This window comes from Salmo trutta, chromosome 7, assembly GCF_901001165.1.
Source record: "Salmo trutta chromosome 7, fSalTru1.1, whole genome shotgun sequence".
NCBI classification, from domain to species: Eukaryota; Metazoa; Chordata; class Actinopteri; order Salmoniformes; family Salmonidae; genus Salmo; species Salmo trutta.
In genome coordinates, this window is record NC_042963.1 from 51,607,459 (window position 1) to 51,630,156 (window position 22,698).

Here is a 22,698-nt window from a genome sequence, read left to right on the forward strand (position 1 = left end):
CTCTGCTTACTGAACTGTTTTTAGAGGGTAAAACATTATGTAACGAAAATACAAAAGGAGTTTTTTGTCTTTTTTTGGAGAAGTTCAGTCCTTCCTGTGTTTTCGGCCTGCTATCTTTCAATTTGTGCTGACTGACCCTACTGTGCTGGGGCCTTCCTGCTGAGAGGATTCTGTGTAGCTAGCTGTCAGGGTGGGTGGCGGGGGTAGTGAAGTCGCCCCATGGCTTTGTGTGGACTGTAAAGCGTCTTATGCTTCCAATTTCAGTCGTGTGTGTGTGTGTGTGTGTGTGTATATATATATATATATATTTTTTGTAGCGGTGAATAGCTGCTTGGATGAATTGACTACAGTAGGATGGTTTGTGCCTCTATTTTTCCACCCTAAAATATGTGTGATTACTTAACAAGTATTGGATTTGGGTGTTTTCTAAGAGTTGGATTTCCAAAGGAAGAATCGCTAAGGGACTTGTCAGTTAACATGTCGGTTAGGTCGTCCCTTGGTGTGTCGGCCGAGCGTTTGGGCTCTGTGTGTAAAAGATGGATGGCTCGTGTCCAAAGGTCTGTATACTTACCCTTTTATCATTTAAATTTAGCCTAGTCACCTTAACCCTGTTTGTTTTCCTCAGGCCCTTTGCTTACTATCCCATTAAAATTAATCGGTGTGTCGCCAGCTTGCTATCCACCAGGAGTCCCTCTGCTCATCATCTGGCTGTGTGTACACCACACACACACTTGTGTTCCTCAAGCTCATGTGTGCTCTGCTGTGAGTGAATTATAACTTCTCGTTGGCATTACCTGTACCTAGGAGACTGTAGGGCAGGGATCAACTCGATTCAGCCGCGGGACGATCATTTTATATTTTTCATTGTTTTTCTGGAATGGTTGTTTGGCGGCGAGGCTTTAATGAAAAATTTGTAGGCTGCAAATTGACCGCAAGAAGCCCAAAAAGACAAAACGGTCATTTCAGATCTAGCATGCGTCTTGTGTACGATCACCACTTGAACAGATTTCTTTTAATTGAAATCACTTCGAGTTGATTTCCAGTTTTTATTTTTAGCCGTGGGCCGCCAGTTGGGGAACCCTGCTCTAGGGCCATAATCACAACGAACTCCCCTCCCTCCCAGCTAAATGTAGGACCAGAGTCATGGCCTCCTGGCCCTCTTCCAGCCTGGCTGAGTCAGGAAGGCTATGGTCAGAGATTGTGAGATGCTGCCCCCCTCAGCTTCCCAGCCTAGCTCAGTGGAGGCATGTCCTCAGAGAGGCTTCTGCTGTGTTGTAGTGAACTGTGTGATACTGGTACGCTCACGACGTGGTCTCTAAATCATAGTGGGGGTCTGTGAGGTATGCTCCTGTGCTGTGTAGAGTACTAAGCTTAATCAGTCCTAGTCTAGCCTTAACTTAATCATCCTGAGAATGCTGATCTCCTCTCAGGGCCCGTCGAGCTGCCTTGCATTGGCGCTGACCCACCCTGAGAGAAGAGAGCAAGGGGGGGTGGTGTGTGGCTTGTGTTACCGTCTCGCTGAATTGTTTGTTTATAAAACAGTGCAAGTTGAAGTACTATTTCATTGGCTGGTAAAAGTAAATAAAACCAACTAGAATGCTAAAAGGTTAAAACAAGGATTAAAAGTACAAACTATTAGATCAATATTAAACACACACTCCCCACTTCATCCTTGTGACTAGCCGCTGCCTGTCAAATTAATACACCAGTTTCCAACTCCAAGTGGTGGGAGGGGCCAATAGTTAGGCTAGCCAATGACTGAAATGGGACCTGTCAACAAACACTTACACGTTTAGCATACATTCAATGATTAAAGATGGGGGATTGTCCAGTCATTTTGGAGAGGATGTGTGATTATTTTCATCAGTCTGCTCTTTTTTTCTGTCAGCCAGACTTGTTAGTTACGTGCTCTAAAATGTATGTAAAAAAAATAAACGTGGTACAGATGTGACAAACTATCGCTAGGGAGCAATTATTCTGGTAATACTGCAGCACGACTTAACTGCTTTAGTGCCAGGCAACTGTACCAGCCACACTGACTGGTGGACCCAAAAGTATGTTTCAGGTCCTGACTGGTGGACCCAAAAGTATATTTCAGGTTCTGGTACAGTCTAATAATCCCTCACCTCTCCTCCACAGCAACGGCAGCAAGATGAACGGTTCCATTGAGAACCTGGAAACGCCTGACCATGACTCCATCAAGATGTTCGTTGGCCAGATACCTCGCTCCTGGACAGAAACCGAGCTCAAGGAGCTGTTTGAGCCCTACGGCGCCGTCCACCAGATCAACATCCTCCGAGACCGCACCGCCACACCCCCCCAGAGCAAAGGTAAGGGGGAGACGGGCACAGAGCGAACACACACTGCGCCCAGACACACACACACACACACACTGCACCCAGACACCCGCAGAGCAAATAATCAATTTAAAATTTCTCTAATGAAGCCCTTTCAATACCAGCATAATTACCTTTACTATACCCCAGGCCCTAGGACTGAAACACAGAAAGACAAGGTGCCAACACCATTCATTGTCAGTGTTGACGGCAAATACCTCTGAGCCAGGCGCTGCAAGCTGTTTGTGCAGACAGTTGTCTATTACTTAAAATACAACATTAGGTTCTAATCTATTATTAAGGGTTAAGTACCAAACCCCCCTTACACCTGTGCATTATGGAAAACATATTGTCTTTCCTCTGGTGAGATGGAGAGATTATTTTCCATTTAAGACGATCACCTTCTAAAAGAGTGCCTGAGTTGAGCTGTTTCGTTTAGCCTCGCAATTAGACAAGACGGCGACGTGGAAGCCTGCAGTTTATAATTTTTTTTTTAAACATCTAAATTACATTACACCATAATACTTAACAAAAACATAACACCTAACAATACAGCACCTTTCAACCATATATCAGTGGAATATTAAACGGCAAAAATAATAATAATAATAATAATAATAATAATAATAATAAAAATAATAAAAATAATAATAATAAATTAAACACCCATTACACATCTGTTTTAACTTCAGCCCTAGCTTCTCACCTGCACGTCCGGTCCCTTTATATATAATTCAGAAAGTGTTCCCATATCATACAAACTTTCGCTATCATTGATTCATAAGATGCCGTCTCCGCCACAAGTTTAAGCCAATCTGTTTTCGGACAATCTGCTCCCTTCCAGTTATGTAGTACAAGTCTAGCCGCAGTAAGAAAACCCGCTGAGGCAAGACCAAACTCTACTTTTCTAATATGTGGTGGTTATAATAGATTAATCCCCTAATAAGCACAGCTGTGGGGACTTTAGGATAGACTGTGCCACCATTCTTCAAGCTTTTTAAGAACCTCCTTCTCCTTCCAGAAAGCAAACACCATGGGGCATCCTCATATAGCATGCAGAAAGGTACTTACTTCACCCTTGCATTTCCAGCATGAACTATTTAGCAATAAACCCATTTTATCTGGGGTCCAGTAGTATCTGAACAATCTTGTGTAAATGTATCCCTGGTACACCACCCTACATTGGAAACAAATATTTTCCCATACATCCTCAATGTCACAATTTAAGATCCATCTGCCAAATCAACCTTAAATTCTCAGTTCCCATGTTGTGCATGAGACTCTTATAAAAAATTAAAAAAAAAAAACACCTTCAGGTCCTGATAGGACATAAGCACTATAACTCTGCAATGCTGGGTTGTATTAGAGTCTCAGTCTTAAATAATTTTCCACGGTCTGTGCCTGTATTTAGTTTTCATGCTAGTGAGGGCCGAGAATCCACTCTCGCATAGGTACGTGGTTGCAAAGTAGAGGTCGACCGATTATGATTTTAATACCGATTAATCAGCCGACATTTCTTTTTTTTCTTCAAATATTTTTAAAATATTTTTAACATTTTTTTATTTTATATATTTTTTAAATGTATTTGTAATAATGACAATTATAACAATACTAAATGAACACTTTTCTTTTACCTTAATATAATACATCAATGTAAAAATGCTAACGTTTAAGTTCCTTGCTCAGAACATGAACATATGAAAGCTGGTGGTTCCTTTTAACATGAGTCTTCAATATTCCCAGCTAAGAACTTTTAGGTTGTAGTTATTATAGGAATTATAGGACTATTTCTCTCTCTATACCATTTGTATTTCATATACCTTTGACTATTGGATGTTCTTATAGGCACTTTAGTATTGCCAGTGTAACAGTATAGCTTCTGTCCCCTCTCCTCGCCCCTACCTGGGCTCGAGCCATGAACACATTGACAACAGCCACCCTCGAAGCATCGTTACCCATTGCTCCACAAAAGCCACGGCCCTTGCAGAGCAAGGGGAACAACTACTCCGTCTCAGAGCGAGTGACGTTTGAAACGCTATTAGCGCTCACCCCACTAACTAGCTAGCCATTTCACATCGGTTACACCAGCCTAATCTCGGGAGTTGATAGGCTTGAAGTCATAAACAGCTCAATGCTTGAGGAATTGTGAAGAGCTGCTGGCAAACGCACAAAAGTTCTGTTTGAATGAATGCTTACGAGCCTGCTGCTGCCTACCATCGCTCAGTCAGACTGCTCTATCAAATATCAAATCATAGACTTAATTATAACATAATAACACACAGAAATACAAACCTTTGGTCATTAATATGGTTGAATCCGGAAACTATCATTTTGAAAACAAAACGTTTATTCTTTCAGTGAAATACGGAACCGTTCCGTATTTTATCTAACGGGTGGCATCCCTAAGTCTAAATATTGCTGTTACATTGTACAACCTTCAATGTTATAATTATGTACAATTCTGGCAAATTAATTACGGTCTTTGTTAGGAATAAATGGACTTCACACAGTTCAACGAGCCAGGCGGCCCAAACTGCTGTATATACCCTGACTGCTTGCACGGAACGCAAGAGAAGTGACACAATTTCCCCAATTAGAAGAAATTCATGTTAGCAGGCAATATTAACTAAATATGCAGGTTTAAAAATATATACTTGTGTATTGATTTTAAGGAAAGACTATCCCATATAGAACTCACTGTCCAATATAGCTATGCCCTTATTTCTGGTCCTGAGTTTTTCTTCAGGAATTCCAGCGCCTTGCGATAGTCATCGAAGCTCTGTCTTTCACCCATCCATGTAAAGCGTTAGCACAGCTAAGTAGGCGGGTGTGAAACGTACATCCAACTCATGAAGCCTCTTCCTTGTTGTGGAAAAAGACCCCTTTTATCCGCCAGCTCCGTGGTCCTATCGGGAAAGAAGGATGGCTTGCAGCCCTTCCAAGTCACCCCTCTCTTCTCCTGATACATTCCCTTCGCAGCGATGATACACTATGCAGAAATCTGGATTTTTTTTCCCATTTCGGGGTTACAAAAATGAATAGTAAGCTTTAATTTCAGTTCGTGACCAAGCAAGTAGTGTAGACTATCATTGTACCATCTAAACCGCTTTGAAAGGGCTTTTGCATAACCAAAAATATTGTATTTGAAGCTTGTGTATAAAACCGAAAGTAAAAGACTGCAAAAACTGGAACTTAAGAAGAGGAAGCATAAAAATAGAACAGATCTACTGCTTCTTAGACTTGCTTTCAATGAGAATGACGGCTCTAACACATTTCTATGTGAATTTGGTCAGGTCACCCCAAAAGTTACATATTGCAGCTTTTACGTGTTATTATTTCTATTAGAAATCTGAGAATAATAATAATCTCCAGCTCAGGCCTCCAGCTATGCATTTGGTTTGCTAAGTGGCTAGAGTTCAAGATCATCATCTTGGTTACAGCAGAGACATTCAACCCCCTCCTGGATCAAGATCCCTTTGGCCTACATTATAATTTTAATTTTTTAAATAGTACCCCTTGTGTGCACATTCAGTAATACGGGGTGGCAGGTAGCCTAGTGGTTAGAGCGTCGGACCAGTAACTGAAAGGTTGCTAGATTGAAACCCTGAGCTGACAAGGTAAAAATCTGTCGTTCTGCCCCCTGAACAAGGCAGTTAACCCACTGTTCCCCAGGAGGCCGTCATTGTAAATAAGGATTTGTTCTGAACCTCTCTAGGGGGTGTGGGACGCTACCGTCCCACCTGGCCAACATCCAGTGAAATTGCAGAGCAGCAAATTCAAAAACAGAAATACTCATTATAAACATTCATGAAACATACAAGTGTTATACATCGTTTAAAGATTAACTTCTTGTTAATCCAACCACAGTGTCAGATTTCAAAAGACTTTACGGCGAAAGCAAACCATGTGATTGAGATCAGCGCCCAGCAGACACATCATTACAAACAGTAACCAGCCAAGTAGAGGAGTAACAAAAGTCAGAAATGGCGATAAAATGAATCACTTACCTTTGATGATCTTCATATGGTTGCACTCGCAAGCCTCCCAGTTACCCAATAAATGTTCGTTTTGTTCGATAAAGTCCCTCTTTATATCCAAAAATCTCAGTTTTGTTCAGTAATCCACTGTCTCAAACAACATCCGGTGAAACTGCAGAGCGTGAAACTTAACAAAACAGAAGTTCTCATAATAAACATGCATAAAAGATACAAATGTTATACACCAGCTTAAAGATAAACTTCTTGTTAATCCAACCGCTGTGTCAGATTTCAAAAAGACTTTACGGCGAAAGCAAACCATGTGATTATCTGAGAACAGCGCCCAGCAGACAAATCATTACAAACAGTTAGCAGCCAAGTAGAGGAGTAACAAAAGTCAGAAATTGTGATAAAATGTATCACTTACCATTGATCTTCATATGGTTGCACTCCCAAGACTCCATTTTACACAATAAATGTTCGATAAAGTCCCTCTTTATATTCAAAAACCTCCGTTTTTGTTGGTGCGTTTTGTTCAGTGATCCATTGGAACAAAGCGCAGTCATAACAGACAGACGACAAATCAAAAAAGTACCATAGAAGTTCGTAGAAACATGTCAAACGATGTTTGTAATCAAGCCTCAGGTTGTTTTTGTCATAAATAATCGATCATATTTCAACCGGACAATAGCTTCGTCAATAGAAAAGGAAAATCAAGAAAGGCACGCTCCCGGTAATGCGCAGGACTCATGTCTGGAAATTTCCACTGTCCTCTCATTGAAAGTGGTGTTTCTCCCTCATTTTTCAGAGTAAAAGCCTGAAACAATACCTAAAGACTGGCCACATGTAGAAGAAGCCATAGGGATTGTGAACTAGGTCATAAGTCTTTGTATGGTGGATAGGCTTTCAATGGAAAAGCGGGCATTTCAAAATAATAGCACTTCTTGGATGGATTTTCCTCAGGTTTTTGCCGGCCATATCAGTTCTGTTATACTCAGACATTATTTTAACAGTTTTGGAAACTTTTGTGTTTTCTATCCAAATCTACCAATTATATGCATATTCTAGCTTCTGGACCTGAGTAGCAGGCAGTTTACTTTGGGCACTCCTTTCATCCAACATTCCGAATGCTGCCCCCCTACCCTAGTGAGGTTAACTAACTGACTTGCCTAGTTAAATAAATAAAAAATGCTACAAACGGTTTGATAATCTGCATACCGCCCAATCCTAGTGTGTACCACTGAAAGTTACCCAGCCTCCAGTTGAACATGAGAACACAGCGACAGATCCTCTGCTATCTATGGTCTGTGAAATTATTATTTTTTTTATGGCCAGATGTCTCAATCCTGAGGGATTCAAAGCCCTAATCTACCAACCAGTGGTTTTTATGTGGCTTGTAGAAACTTCTTTGGTGATGGGATTTCGTCTGGGGAGTGGGCTATCTGGAGGTGCCAGTGCCTCAGAGCCGGGGGAGGGGGGGCGGCGGCAAGGGACAGAGACGTAAGGCTAGGCCTAATCTAACAGTTGCTGTCTGGCATTTTCTCAGGTATCTTGTTCCCAAGTTAGTTCCCATTTACATTTAAGTCATTTAGCAGACGCTCTTATCCAGAGCGACTTACAAATTGGTGCATTCACCTTATGATATCCAGTGGAACAACCACTTTACAATAGTGCATCTAAATATTTTAAGGGGGGGGGGGGGTTAGAAGGATTACTTTATCCTATCCCAGGTATTCCTTAAAGAGGTGGGGTTTCAGGTGTCTTCTTCACTTCTCTGAGCTTTAGTAATATAGTCTACTGCACTGTTCTAAGCAAGCTCTACCTAAAATTGAACTACTCTCTCCATTCTGTTATTAAATGTACATCATGATTAGGCTTCAGTATTAACGTCTAGATGGATGGATGGATACCCGGGCATCTGTATACTTAATGGTCAGACTAGTGTCTGCTAGGTAGTGCTGAATATAGAGCACATTGTGTGTCTTGGTGTGAGAGGCTGGATAGTTCAAAGCAGAGGAGCTCTCTCGCTCCTCGGCATAGAGTAGTGTCAGCTGTGATGGCCCATTGACATGTTAATTTCATGGTAATTTATTCTAATAGATAATCTGGGTTGATCACAGCAGCCCTTTTGCTCTGCTGACTTTGAGGTTTCTGAATAGGAGGATAGAGGCTTACACTTTCTCTCGTTCTCTTCCTCTGCCCCCCTCGCTCTCTCGGTTCTCCTCTAGTCAATTCAAAGGGTTTTATTGGCATTGGGAAACACATGTTTACAGTGCCAAAGCAAGTGAAATAGATATAAAAATGTACAGTAAACATTACACTTCCAAAGGGAATAGACATTTCAAATGTCATATGGCTATTTATGGTCCCCCCCCCCTCTTTCTACTCTGTTCTCTCTTGCTCTCTCCCACTCTTCACAATCTCTTTCACCATCATAGCCTGGGGGCCTTGGCCCAGTAGTCCTACCCCCTGTTGGGTGAACTGGGGAGTTTCATCAAGAGGCTTTGGTGACGCCCATGCTGCCTTTTTACCCCCCCCCCCCCCCATGCCCTCCATCAGGCTTTTGTTTGAATGATTCTGGATCTATATTGAGCAGTCAGATTTGAAGTGCTGTGTTTATTTTAGGTCATGTTGACTCCAGGGTATCTTTGTGAGATATCAGAAGGTAGAGATGGGTCTGTTTTTATTTATTTAGCCTCAGAGTGGCTGTGTTGAACAACTGAAAGGGGGGGGGGGGTACTCAGCTGCCTTTTGGAGAGAGGAACGCCTTACATCGAATGGCTCGACGCATATAAAGAGTATCGCATCTCTCTACACAGCGCGTAGGACAGAGGAGCTTCCACACTACAGTAACGGCATAACACACACACACACACACACACACACACACACACACACACACACACACACACACACACACACACATCCTGTGAGGGAAAGAGAGCTGCACTCTGCAGTAGCAGCATAAAACAACATTATGTAGGTCAGAGACGCTGCAGTGCTCCACTTCTGTGTGTTTTTGTGCGCTTGCTCTCTACCAAGCTCTGTGTACTCCCAGCCCAGAGACACTGACAGGATGGAACGCCACTGGCGGTCTACTGGGGCGGAAGGATGAGAATGTTCTCCTTCTCGTCTCTAATTTTCTCCCACCACCCCCCCCCCTCTCTCGTTCTCTCGCCCCCCCCCCCTCTCTCTCGTTCTCTCGCCCCCCCCCCCTCCCTCGTTCTCTCGCCCCCCCCCCTCTCTCTCGTTCTCTCGCCCCCCCCCCTCTCTCTCGTTCTCTCGCCCCCCCCCCTCTCTCTCGTTCTCTCGCCCCCCCCCCTCTCTCTCGTTCTCTCGCAACCCCCCCCCCTCTCTCTCTCTCGTTCTCTCGCCCCCCCCCCTCTCTCTCATTCTCTCGCCCTCGTTCTCTCGCCCCCCCCTCTCTCGTTCTCTCGCCCCCCCTCTCTCTCGTTCTCTCGCCCCCCCTCTCTCTCGTTCTCTCGCCCCCCCCCTCTCTCTCGTTCTCTCGCCCCCCCCCTCTCTCTCGTTCTCTCGCCCCCCCCTCTCTCTCGTTCTCTCGCCCCCCCCCTCTCTCGTTCGCTCTCACTCCCCCCCCCCCCTCGTTCGCTCTCCCATTCTCTGTACCATTGCGTGTACTGTATTGCCTTTTAAATGTGTATTCGCAACACTTCACACTGATGCAGTGGAGTGCCGTTCTCTGTTAAAGTGTGGGTGGACGGTACAGTGGCCCTCTACCACTGATCAGTGATCCTGACTGACGGCTAGCCCCTTGGTCTCCTGCTCTCTGCCCTTTCTGTGGCAGGACAGTCGTCATGTGTGTCAACTATAGCCTTCATCCTCAGCCCTGTCTCTTTATCTAGCCCATCTGCCAGCTAGGAGCCACTGCCTGTCCTTTGCATGCTCTGCGTTATGTACTATAATGTTCAACCGTGGTGCTGAAAATAATGTGGCACCGCGTTCTGAACGGGTGACGCGGTGCGCACCGCGTTCTGAACGCGTGACGCGGTGCGCACCGCGTTCTGAACGCGTGACGCGGTGCCCACCGCGTTCTGAACGCGTGACGCGGTGCCCACCGCGTTCTGAACGCGTGACGCGGTGCCCACCGCGTTCTAAACGCGTGACATTTCTTGTCTTGGAATAGCGTTGCTGTACGAATTACGTTACTGGTCTCTCATTCAATTCTGTTTTTCTCTTCCCCCCCCCTCTCCTCTAGGATGCTGTTTTGTAACATTTTATACCAGAAAAGCTGCCCTGGAGGCCCAGAATGCATTGCACAACATAAAGACCTTAACTGGGGTGAGTAAGCAGGAAGCGTGTGTGTCTTAGGGGTAACCACATTTACTCGACTGGTCGGCTGTTTGGTCGATAGGCTCTTAGTCGACCAATATGTTTGTTTTTTGGAGCAGTGCCAAAAATGTAAAAAATGATGCCACGCGAGACACCTGTCTGATTCACGCCTGTCTCGGTGGACTAATCCATTGCGGAGGCCCGTCTCGGTGGACTAATCCATTGCGGAGGCCCGTCTCGGTGGACTAATCCATTGCGGAGGCCCGTCTCGGTGGACTAATCCATTGCGGAGGCCCGTCTCGGTGGACTAATCCATTGCGGAGGCCCGTCTCGGTGGACTAATCCATTGCGGAGGCCCGTCTCGGTGGACTAATCCATTGCGGAGGCCATGGGGATGGCTCACCAGTAGTATATTTTACTGTTAATTCGATGATATTATTCCAGTCTTTATCATTGTCATTGTAGGAGTGGACACATTGTTTGCAGCGCACACAACCCAGGCTAAAATATATATATATATATATATTTTTTTCCATTCCATGAGTTGTCAATTTATTCATTGTCTTTTGTTTGGAGCACTCGTGTCAATCTTGAGTAAGGACACGCGCCTGATCACACAGGGAAGTAGGCCTAGGCTAGCTGGCCTGCACGTAAATGTTGGCCTATAAATGTGCCCATTCAGGTTTATGATACTTTTTCTGATTTGTCTTAACTCACCATCACTGGTGAGTTAATTCTCCAAAGTAATACTTTTTTCCCTTCGCCTCCAACATCAAGTAAACAAAGTTTGTTGTCACATCCATTGAGAATGATAATACACTGCTCAAAAAAATAAAGGGAACACTTAAACAACACAATGTAACTCCAAGTCAATCACACTTCTGTGAAATCAGACTGTCCACTTAGGAAGCAACACTGATTGACAATACATTTCACATGCTGTTTGTGCAAATGGAATAGACAACAGGTGGAAATTATAGGCAATTAGCAAGACACCCCCAATAAAGGAGTGGTTCTGCAGGTGGGGACCACAGACCACTTCTCAGTTCCTATGCTTCCTGGCTGATGTTTTGGTCACTTTTGAATGCTGGCGGTGCTTTCACTCTAGTGGTAGCATGAGACGGAGTCTACAACACACACAAGTGGCTCAGGTAGTGCAGCTCATCCAGGATGTCACATCAATGCGAGCTGTGGCAAGAAGGTTTGCTGTGTCTGTCAGCGTAGTGTACAGAGCATGGAGGCGCTACCAGGAGACAGTCCAGTACCAGCTACCAGGAGACGTCTCCATCAGGAGACGTGGAGGAGGCCGTAGGAGGGCAACAACCCAGCAGCAGGACCGCTACCTCCGCCTTTGTGCAAGGAGGAGCAGGAGAAGCACTGCCAGAGCCCTGCAAAATGACCTCCAGCAGGCCACAAATGTGCATGTGTCTGCTCAAACGGTCAGAAACAGACTCCATGAGGGTGGTATGAGGGCCCGACGTCCACAGGTGGGGGTTGTGCTTACAGCCCAACACCGTGCAGGACGTTTGGCATTTGCCAGAGAACACCAAGATTGGCAAATTCGCCACTGGCGCCCTGTGCTCTTCACAGATGAAAGCAGGTTCACACTGAGCACGTGACAAAGTCTGGAGACGCTGTGGAGAACGTTCTGCAGCCTGTAACATCCTCCAGCATGACCGGTTTGGCGGTGGGTCAGTCATGGTGTGGGGTGGCATTTCTTTGGGGGGCCGCACAGCCCTCCATGTGCTCGCCAGAGGTAGCCTGACTGCCATTAGGTACCGAGATGAGATCCTCAGACCCCTTGTGAGACCATATGCTGGTGCGGTTGGCCCTGGGTTCCTCCTAATGCAAGACAATGCTAGACCTCATGTGGCTGGAGTGTGTCAACAGTTCCTGCAAGAGGAAGGCATTGATGCTATGGACTGGCCCGCCCGTTCCTCAGACCTGAATCCAATTGAGCACATCTGGGACATCATGTCTCGCTCCATCCACCAACGCCATGTTGCACCACAGACTGTCCAGGAGTTGGCGGATGCTTTAGTCCAGGTCTGGGAGGAGATCCCTCAGGAGACCATCCGCCACCTCATCAGGAGCATGCCCAGGCGTTGTAGGGAGGTCATACAGGCATGTGGAGGTCACACACACTACTGAGCCTCATTTTGACTTGTTTTAAGGACATTACATCAAAGTTGGATCAGCTTGTAGTGTGGTTTTCCACTTTAATTTTGAGTGTGACTCCAAATCCAGACCTCCATGGGTTGATAAATTGGATTTCCATTGATTTATTTTTGTGATTTTGTTGTCAGCACATTCAACTATGTAAAGAAAAAAGTATTTAAGATTATTTATTTCATTCAGATCTAGGATGTGTTTAAGTGTTCCCTTTATTTTTTTGAGCAGTATAGTTCCTTAATGTAGCCTATTGGAAAAATCTTTCCAGCTCTGATCCAGTAGAAACCTCATATAATAGGCCTACCTGATTTATTTCTTATCCCATCTGCAAATAACCTGTGTTGCAATTTTGATAGCTGGACCAAGTTAATAGTTGATACAATGTTTCAAGTTCCTTGCAGGCAGTCCAATGGGATTTACAGGATATTTTTCCTTTATGATATTGTCTGTCCGCAGTGTTTTTATTTGTTGGTTTATGTAGGTTATTTTTTTTTACATATTTGCAATGGCAATAAGTTACTTTTAGATAGTATTTTGATTAACCATGTGACATAGCTTTTGAGACGACTATAAATGAAATTTATAGTTCCACGAAAATGTGAATATTTAAAAATCATAACTAGCATGCAAGTCAGTAGAAATGGTACGATTTTACTTGGCACTCCAAATGGAGAAGGTTGTGGACCGCTGGTGCATTCTATTACCGACAACTTCAGGAGTGTAATGGCACAATAAACCAAAACCAATCGCAGCGGGAAGAAGGTTGGGAACAGGTTTTTCCCCCCTGCTGGTTAGGTTATTGATCTCTGGAAAATGGAGCACTGCTTCACGACAGGCATGCTTGCAGCTTTACAGCAAGGAAAATGGCTTGTCTAATTTTTTATTTTAATTAACCTTTTTTATTTAACTAGGGAAGTCAGTTAAGAAGAAATTATTATTTACAATGACGGCCTAGGAACAGTGGGTTTAACTGCCTTGTTCAGGGGCAGAACGCTGTCAGCTCGGGAATTCGCTCTAGCAACCTTTCGGTTACTGGCCCAGCGCTCTAACCACTAGGCTACCTGCCGTCCTAACCTAAACGGGTATAAAACATGACCCATATTACCGGAGGTCTTGATTTTCTTTCTAGTGGGTTTTGCACGCATCTTATTTTACAAACCATGTCACGGGCTGTTTTTATACTAATCCCGGGTCGCTAATTATCGGTTTGATAACAAACAACATTCATTAATGTTACCTAGCTAGCTAACAACCTGCTAACTTGAAGGGTGGTTTAGGCAAATTTGATTGGCCCATAAAGAAAGGGTAACACTGCTAATCATTATGTGCTTGAAAATAGGTAGGTTTCATATAGGCCTAATGTAAGCCTGAACTATGTAATATTTTGAATTCTCTTTGGGGCCTAACGTTATAAGAGTTGGGAGCAGTGTGTGTTTGTGGGAGAGTGAGTGATGGAGAAACATTTAGAAAACGTGAACATGCGTCCTGGGGACGGGACCAACATGATGCTAGCTCACATTTTTTTTCTTTTTCACCTCGGTATTGCAATACTAATCGGTGATATTTGGCCTGGTATTGTATCATTTGTGGAATGGTATCGTGACAACACTAAATAACCACACTGCCGTGTCCAGATTGACCTAGCTCTCTGCAATAACCACACTGCCGTGTCCAGATTGACCTAGCTCTCTGCAATAACCACACAGCCGTGTCCAGATTGACCTAGCTCTCTGCGGTGATGACCACACAGCCGTGTCCAGATTGACCTAGCTCTCTGCGGTGATGACCACACAGCCGTGTCCAGATTGACCTAGCTCTCTGCGGTGATGACCACACAGCCGTGTCCAGATTGACCTAGCTCTCTGCGGTGATGACCACACAGCCGTGTCCAGATTGACCTAGCTCTCTGCGGTGATGACCACACAGCCGTGTCCAGATTGACCTAGCTCTCTGCGGTGATGACCACACAGCCGTGTCCAGATTGACCTAGCTCTCTGCGGTGATGACCACACAGCCGTGTCCAGATTGACCTAGCTCTCTGCGGTGATGACCACACAGCCGTGTCCAGATTGACCTAGCTCTCTGCGGTGATGACCACACAGCCGTGTCCAGATTGACCTAGCTCTCTGCGGTGATGACCACACAGCCGTGTCCAGATTGACCTAGCTCTCTGCGGTGATGACCACACAGCCGTGTCCAGATTGACCTAGCTCTCTGCGGTGATAACCACACAGCCGTGTCCAGATTGACCTAGCTCTCTGCGGTGATGACCACACTGCCGTGTCCAGATTGACCTAGCTCTCTGCAGTGTCCAGATTGACCTAGCGCTCTGCAGTGATAACCACACTGCCGTGTCCAGATTGACCTAGCTCTCTGCCGTGTCCAGATTGACCTAGCTCTCTGCCGTGTCCAGATTGACCTAGCTCTCTGCCGTGTCCAGATTGACCTCTCTCGCGCTCTCTCACTCACACACGCGTGATTACAACACAGACCTATAGGTTATTTATTGTAATTAACGAAATCAGCCAAATGTCCATGATGTTGTTGGTTTATCGTCCCAGCTCTACTCTGGCAGTTAAAGCATTTTCAAATGGTGTATTTTGGACAGCTGCTCCTTACCTCAGCCAGTCCTGCTGCTCCTGGCATTGACTGGAGTCCCATGGCGCGTCAGTGGAACAGCTTGTGTCCCTGTCGGTCAGCAGACCTGGGTTCAAATACTATTTAAAACTATTTCAAATAGTTGAGCTGTTCTTGAACTTATTGCAATGGAACCAACCTGCAAAACCTGTCCTGACCACCCATTTTGGCACACCAGGCAGGCTAATGGAAATGCTCAGTTATTTGAAAGATTTCAAATAGTATTTGAATGCAGGTAGGCCTGCCTGTCGCACTGACTCTCTGTGCCTTCCTCTCCTTGGTGAGTGACGCCGGTCCTCATACTGAGAGGGCCATCTGTCGATTTATCTTAGTTCCCTTTCCTCTCGTAATTTAAAAAAATATATATATTAAAATCATAACCGCATGACTGCCTCTTGTTTTTATCATGAGTGCTCAAGCGAGGAAGTAAAATTGTCATAAATACACAGCAAACACATTTTTAAACTTAAAGCCTAGATATATTTCTCATGGTTCCCTTCTGTAGAAAAATAACACATTTCATACAGTCAGCCTAGCCTCCCTTGTGTGTTTTTGCTTTGATATTGAAAGCTTGCTCGAGTAATATATCCAATCCATTTCCCATGACAAATAAACTTAACTTGAAACCTTACAACTTCACTCATATTTCTATTCCCCTTAGTTAAAATTGTATTCGCTACGCTATATATTCCTTCAATTCCCTTTCCTGCTGTCTCTGGGCCAACATGGCAGGTGTAGATTGCTAATCCAAGAGGCTAACTCTTCAGATCCACTTCTCCCACAGCGTATTGGAGGATCTAATGGAACTGCCAAGGGAAATAAGTTGCAGGTGGAAATATGTAATTTGGAGACTGATTGGATTTTCTGCAAGCTTCTTGTTGGAAGGTTGAGCTATGGCGCTCATTTTTTGGCGAGTGTTAGCAATGCTAGTGGAAATGGATGGTGTTTAGTTAGCGTTCCATTCACTTTAAATGCCAGTAAACATTTTTAGAAGCAGACCAGAGGAGACCAACAGTTGTGAAATGAATCCTGAACGGATGTTGACAGGAAGTAATCAATAACTGAAATCCCCCTGACTTGGTCTGCATCCCAAACGTAAACCATATTCCCTAGATGGCCCCGGTAAAAAGTTGCACACTTTATAGGGAATAGTGTGTCGCTCTGACCCAGCCGAAGAAAGATGAAAGAAGTTGGATCTGAGGATTTGAGCCCCACCTCTAGCCAGTGGACATATCCACTTCCATAGCTGACTGGAGTGTTGGACATGATGGGGTTTGAGAGGAGGAGAGCGAACAATAGAGACGTAGTGGAAGAAAAGGATGAGGGAATAAACCGGCAAGAGGGCAACATGGGATTTTTCTAAATTCTCAGTCTCACCTTCCTTTCATCTGTACTGTTTGGGAAAGACTGGACAAACCTGTGAAAACAATATGACGGCATCAAGCTCATTGTTAGGCTGGCTTTCACCTGACCTGATCAGTTCTTTTCAAATTAGTTCCAGTGGAGAGGGAGGAGGGAGGCTGGGATGAGACAGGTTTTTAGGAGGAATCATCAGCCAAGCAGCACCTGGTCTGTTGGTCGTGGGAACTAACGGTTGTTGGCGCGTGTGATTGTGGTGACAGGCGTGACGATGGCATGATAAACATGTTTCTTCCGTGTTCTCCTCTTAGATGCATCATCCCATCCAGATGAAGCCCGCCGACAGCGAGAAAACAAACGGTGAGTGACATCACCGCAGATACGCTGTGGCACTGGCTGAAGTTTGTAAGCAAAACATGGCTTCTGACCGGTTTAAATAGAGTGGGGCTGTGTCTCAAATAGAACGCTGTGTCTGAACCCTCCTACTCCTTATGTACTGCACTACTTATGACCAGGGCCCATAGGGAATTAATGGGTTTTTATTTGGGGGGGGGGGCAACCTGAGAATAGAACACAGGTAGTGTCTACCATGAAATCCCAGAGGGGAAATTACAAGGAGGGGGGGGGGGGGGGGACTTCTTTTATTTAAAAAATGCATGCATGTGTTGTACAATGACCGGTGTCTATGTTCAGTGTTTGTGCAGAGATGAACAGAGTGCATTTTCAGTATAGTTAAAACAATCGTTGATATAATAATTTATATCTCCATTTCAGCGGTGGAAGACAGAAAACTCTTTATCGGAATGGTGACGAAGAAATACGGCGAGAACGAGGTTCGGCTGATGTTCTCTGCTTTCGGCCAGATAGAGGAATGCCGAATTCTCCGTGGACCCGACGGTCTGAGCAGAGGTGGGTTGTGGGTAACGCCGTGTCACACTCCACGCTTCCTTTTATACCAAGTGGTCCTGTGTTCAGTGAAATGAGTTGGTAAGAGTGTGGGGATATTAACACCAGAGGTCTTGGGTTCAATTCCCGCAAAGGAATCATAATACACGTAGTCCAAATATATGCATATCAAATGTACTGCAAGTCGCTTTGGATACAAATCTGATTGGTTAGGTTCAATGGTAGTGGCTTCCTCTTTAAATGCCCCCCCCCACGCAGAGCGGGGGGCCGCACTACCGCTCTCACCACTGCCTGTAACAATAGGCCCGGCCGTCGCCATGGCAACCCCTAGCTGCTGGTGTTCTGGGCCGGGCTCAGCTGGCAGGCAGCACAGGACACACACACACACACACACAGTACTGCACCGCCCCCACTATGCTCCACAAAGGATGGGATTACTCCTGTCTGTCTGTGCCGCAGAAGACGCCATAAAAGCCAATGAGCTGAAAGCAGAGCCGAACATGCAGAGCTCCAACTGTCACTGCACCCTGTGGCTAGATGTTAGCCATGTTGAGTGTCTGTCATTGTAGCATGTGACGTTGCCATGTTTTTAATTTTTACACAGATCTATTCATTTACGCCATCCCTATCCGTTGTTATCACATTCACCCTCTCACCACATCCACGTCGCCCCCATCCTCAGCTTCTCTTAATTGTGATATTATAATACGTCTGTTACTGTTACGTTACTGTGCCCATGTGATTGTTGTTGTGACTGTCGTTGTTGTTTGTTCCATGTACTAACCAGTGAGAGCAGTCCCTTCTGTAGGTGTGCTTGGAGTGCCGTTCATTCTGGTGTTACTGTAATGTGTAATGTTTCATAACGACGTGTCCAAATACCTTTTTTTTTTTTTTTTTTGTGTGTGTGTGTCTGGTTTTGTTTCTTCTTTGTCCCTCCCTCCCCCTCTTGTTCCCTCTCCCTTCCCCCTTACAGGCTGTGCGTTTATCACATTTTCTACCAGGGCTCAGGCTGCGAATGCAATCAAATCCCTGCATCATTCTCAGACAATGGAGGTACTGTACCCCTCAGCACATATTTACCTTTTTTTAAATCTGTTTTAGAGGAAGCCTAATGAATCCATAATGTCCCACAAAAATATTATTGATAATGTGACTTGTCAAGTTGCAAAGCACCATTCAATCTCTTAGATAAGTATTTACCGTTTATTTTTTACATAGTAGAACATTAGCCTCCCCTCGATCGAATAGGGCGTTTAACTGAAATAAATATAGGCTACCTTTTTTATTCGAGTATTTGTCCCACTAAATCTGTTGAAAACAGGGGCCGGTATTCCTGTTGAGTCAGTTCAGTGCTCAGGAACTGGAGCAGAAGTATTGTGACGGTCAACATGTCAGCGGCTCCCTAGTGAAGCATCCAACCGATCCCTAATTAGGAACAACTCATTAAATCTAGCTCATCTCTGGGCCTCAGAGATTAGAACTAGGCCCTGCTAATGGTGGCACCTTTAGGGCTGCTGTGAAATTCTGGAACCTTTTTTTTAAATTTAAATTCCCATGTTTTCTAGCAATCACGGTTGAAGGGTTCCCTTTTGATTCTGCATATCCTTTGACTGGGATTTCTGGGGACTTTTACAACCCTAGTAGTCCCTTTACCATCTGTTACCCCCTGGTGCTATGGGAGCTGTTACTAGTGTAGAAAGTCATATTCCCGATCAAGCCTGGTCCCCTCATCTGGCACTCTAACACAGATACCTTCCGCATGTCTACGTCTGGTCTCTCCAGTGATACGTCAATATCTGGCTTGTAATGTCTGTCTGTTACAGAGTGCTATCCTATGTGTATGCCTTTTGTTGTGACAATGTTTTATCTAGTTATGTCTTGACTTGGAAGTACACGTGTGTGTGTGTGTGAGAGAGAAGTCGACTCTCCTCAACCTCAGTCCCTCTCGTCCAGCCCAATCGTCACTTTGAGCCATACCCTTCAGTGTTACAAAGTGTAATTGTCTGTCTGTGAACATGATCCCTTCCTGGGTCTGTCTGTCTGTCTGTCTGTCTGTCTGTGAATATGATCCCTTCCTGGGTCTGTCTGTCTGTCTGTCTGTCTGTGAATATGATCCCTTCCTGGGTCTGTCTGTCTGTGAACATGATCCCTTCCTGGGTCTGTCTGTCTGTGAACATGATCCCTTCCTGGGTCTGTCTGTCTGTGAACATGATCCCTTCCTGGGTCTGTCTGTGGAATGTTGCCTGGCTTTGTCGTGCATGGCAGTGTGTTCCATCTCTGTTTACTATTTGAATGCAACACCGTGGCAAATTATTTAAATAAATATATTTCCAGATTACCACAGGACGTAGTCCATCCCCTACAATGGATTCCTGACAAATGGCCTTGCAGATTTTCCACTGTTATAGTGATGGTCTTTCTGGATGTGAATTTCACTGGGTGACGTCTAACCCTCCCCTCCCTCCCACAGGGCTGCACTTCTCCCATGGTGTGTAAGTTTGCGGACACTCAGAGGGACAAGGAGCAGCGGCGCTTGCAGCAGCAGATGGCCCAACAGATGCAGCAGCTTAACAGCGCCTCCACCTGGGGAAATCTGGCAGGGTTGGGAGGCCTCACGCCACAGTACTTGGCCGTAAGTGCACCTTTATACCAGGTTTGGGGTTAATTCAGAAAGTAAACCAAATTCCAATTCCACATTTTCCTCATTGAAAAGCATTGAGGAGAATTAGAATTTCATTGTACTTCCTGAATTGAAATGGAATCGATCCCAACCCTGCTTAACTTCTGGCGTCCCACCTGCGGGACACAGCCAGTGAAACATCAGGACGGATAATTCAAAAACAACAAAATGTCATAATTCAACTTTCTCAAACATACGATGATTTTACACCATTTTAAAGATACACTTCTCGTTAATCTAACCACATTGTCCGATTTCAAAAAGGCTTTACAGCGAAAGCAAAACGTTAGAGTACATAGACAAAAATAATCACACAGCCATTTTCCAAGCAAGGACATGTATCAATAAAACCCAAAACACAGCGAAATGAAGCACTAACCTTTTGACGATCTTCATCAGATGACACTCCTAGGACATTATGTTACACAATACATGTATGTTTTGTTTTATAAAGTTCATATTTATATCCAAAAACAGCATTTTACATTGGCGTGTGATATTCAGAAAATGTATTCCCACCAAAACGTCCGGTGAATGTGCACATCAATTTACAAAAATACTCATCATAAACGTTGACAAAATACACTGCTCAAAAAAATAAAGGGAACACTAAAATAACATCCTAGATCTGAATGAATGAAATAATCTTATTAAATACTTTTTTCTTTACATAGTTGAATGTGCTGACAACAAAATCACACAAAAATAATCAATGGAAATCCAATTTATCAACCCATGGAGGTCTGGATTTGGAGTCACACTCAAAATTAAAGTGGAAAACCACACTACAGGCTGATCCAATGTCCTTAAAACATTGGCTGATGTAATGTCCTTAAAACAAGTCAAAATGAGGCTCAGTAGTGTGTGTGGCCACCACGTGCCTGTATGACCTCCCTACAATGCCTGAGCATGCTCCTGATGAGGTGGCGGATGGTCTCCTGAGGGATCTCCTCCCAGACCTGGACTAAAGCATCCGCCAACTCCTGGACAGTCTGTGGTGCAACATGGCGTTGGTGGATGGAGCGAGACATGATGTCCCAGATGTGCTCAATTGGATTCAGGTCTGGGGAACGGGCAGGCCAGTCCATAGCATCAATGCCTTCCTCTTGCAGGACCTGCTGACACACTCCAGCCACATGAGATCTAGCATTGTCTTGCATTAGGAGGAACTCAGGGCCAACCGCACCAGCATATGGTCTCACAAGGGGTCTGAGGATCTCATCTCGGTACCTAATGGCAGTCAGGTTACCTCTGGCGAGCACATGGAGGGCTGTGCGGCCCCCCAAAGAAATGCCACCCCACACCATGACTGACCCACCGCCAAACCGGTCATGCTGGAGGATGTTGCAGGCAGCAGAACGTTCTCCATGGCGTCTCCAGACTCTGTCACGTCTGTCACATGTGCTCAGTGTGAACCTGCTTTCATCTGTGAAGAGCACAGGGCGCCAGTGGCGAATTTGCCAATCTTGGTGTTCTCTGGCAAATGCCAAACGTCCTGCACGGTGTTGGGCTGTAAGCACAACCCCCACCTGTGGACGTCGGGCCCTCATACCACCCTCATGGAGTCTGTTTCTGACCGTTTGAGCAGACACATGCACATTTGTGGCCTGCTGGAGGTCATTTTGCAGGGCTCTGGCAGTGCTTCTCCTGCTCCTCCTTGCACAAAGGCGGAGGTAGCGGTCCTGCTGCTGGGTTGTTGCCCTCCTACGGCCTCCTCCACGTCTCCTGATGTACTGGCCTGTCTCCTGGTAGCGCCTCCATGCTCTGGACACTACGCTGACAGACACAGCAAACCTTCTTGCCACTGCTCGCATTGATGTGCCATCCTGGATGAGCTGCACTACCTGAGCCACTTGTGTGGGTTGTAGACTCCGTCTCATGCTACCACTAGAGTGAAAGCACCGCCAGCATCCAAAAGTGACCAAAACATCAGCCAGGAAGCATAGGAACTGAGAAGTGGTCTGTGGTCCCCACCTGCTGAACCACTCCTTTATTGGGGGTGTCTTGCTAATTGCCTATAATTTCCACCTGTTCTCTATTCCATTTGCACAACAGCATGTGAAATTTATTGTCAATCAGTGTTGCTTCCTAAGTGGACAGTTTGATTTCACAGAAGTGTGATTGACTTGGAGTTACATTGTGTTGTTTAAGTGTTCCCTTTATTTTTTTGAGCAGTATACATAACAATTATTTTAAGAATTATAGATAGACTACCCCTTTATGCAACTGCTGTGTCAGATTTTAAAATAGCGTTAAGGAGAAAGCACATTTTTCAATATTCTGAGTACATAGCTCAGCCATCACGGCGAGCTATTCAGACACCCGCCAAATTCGGGGCAAC

The 22,698-nt window shown here is 45.1% G+C and overlaps 1 protein-coding gene across 8 annotated transcripts in view; it reads left to right on the forward strand.

Annotated features, from left to right (window-relative positions):
* The window catches only part of LOC115197647 (CUGBP Elav-like family member 2), a 59,140-nt gene that overhangs the window by 25,211 nt on the left and 11,231 nt on the right, over window positions 1–22,698 (forward strand). For all 8 annotated transcript variants that reach the window (XM_029759371.1, XM_029759373.1, XM_029759372.1 and 5 more), the window contains exons 2-7: window positions 2,140–2,330; window positions 10,530–10,612; window positions 17,083–17,131; window positions 17,546–17,680; window positions 18,651–18,730; window positions 20,148–20,309. In XM_029759371.1, the coding sequence (XP_029615231.1) occupies window positions 2,140–2,330; window positions 10,530–10,612; window positions 17,083–17,131; window positions 17,546–17,680; window positions 18,651–18,730; window positions 20,148–20,309 (700 nt within the window). The remainder of the gene's footprint in view (window positions 1–2,139; window positions 2,331–10,529; window positions 10,613–17,082; window positions 17,132–17,545; window positions 17,681–18,650; window positions 18,731–20,147; window positions 20,310–22,698) is intronic.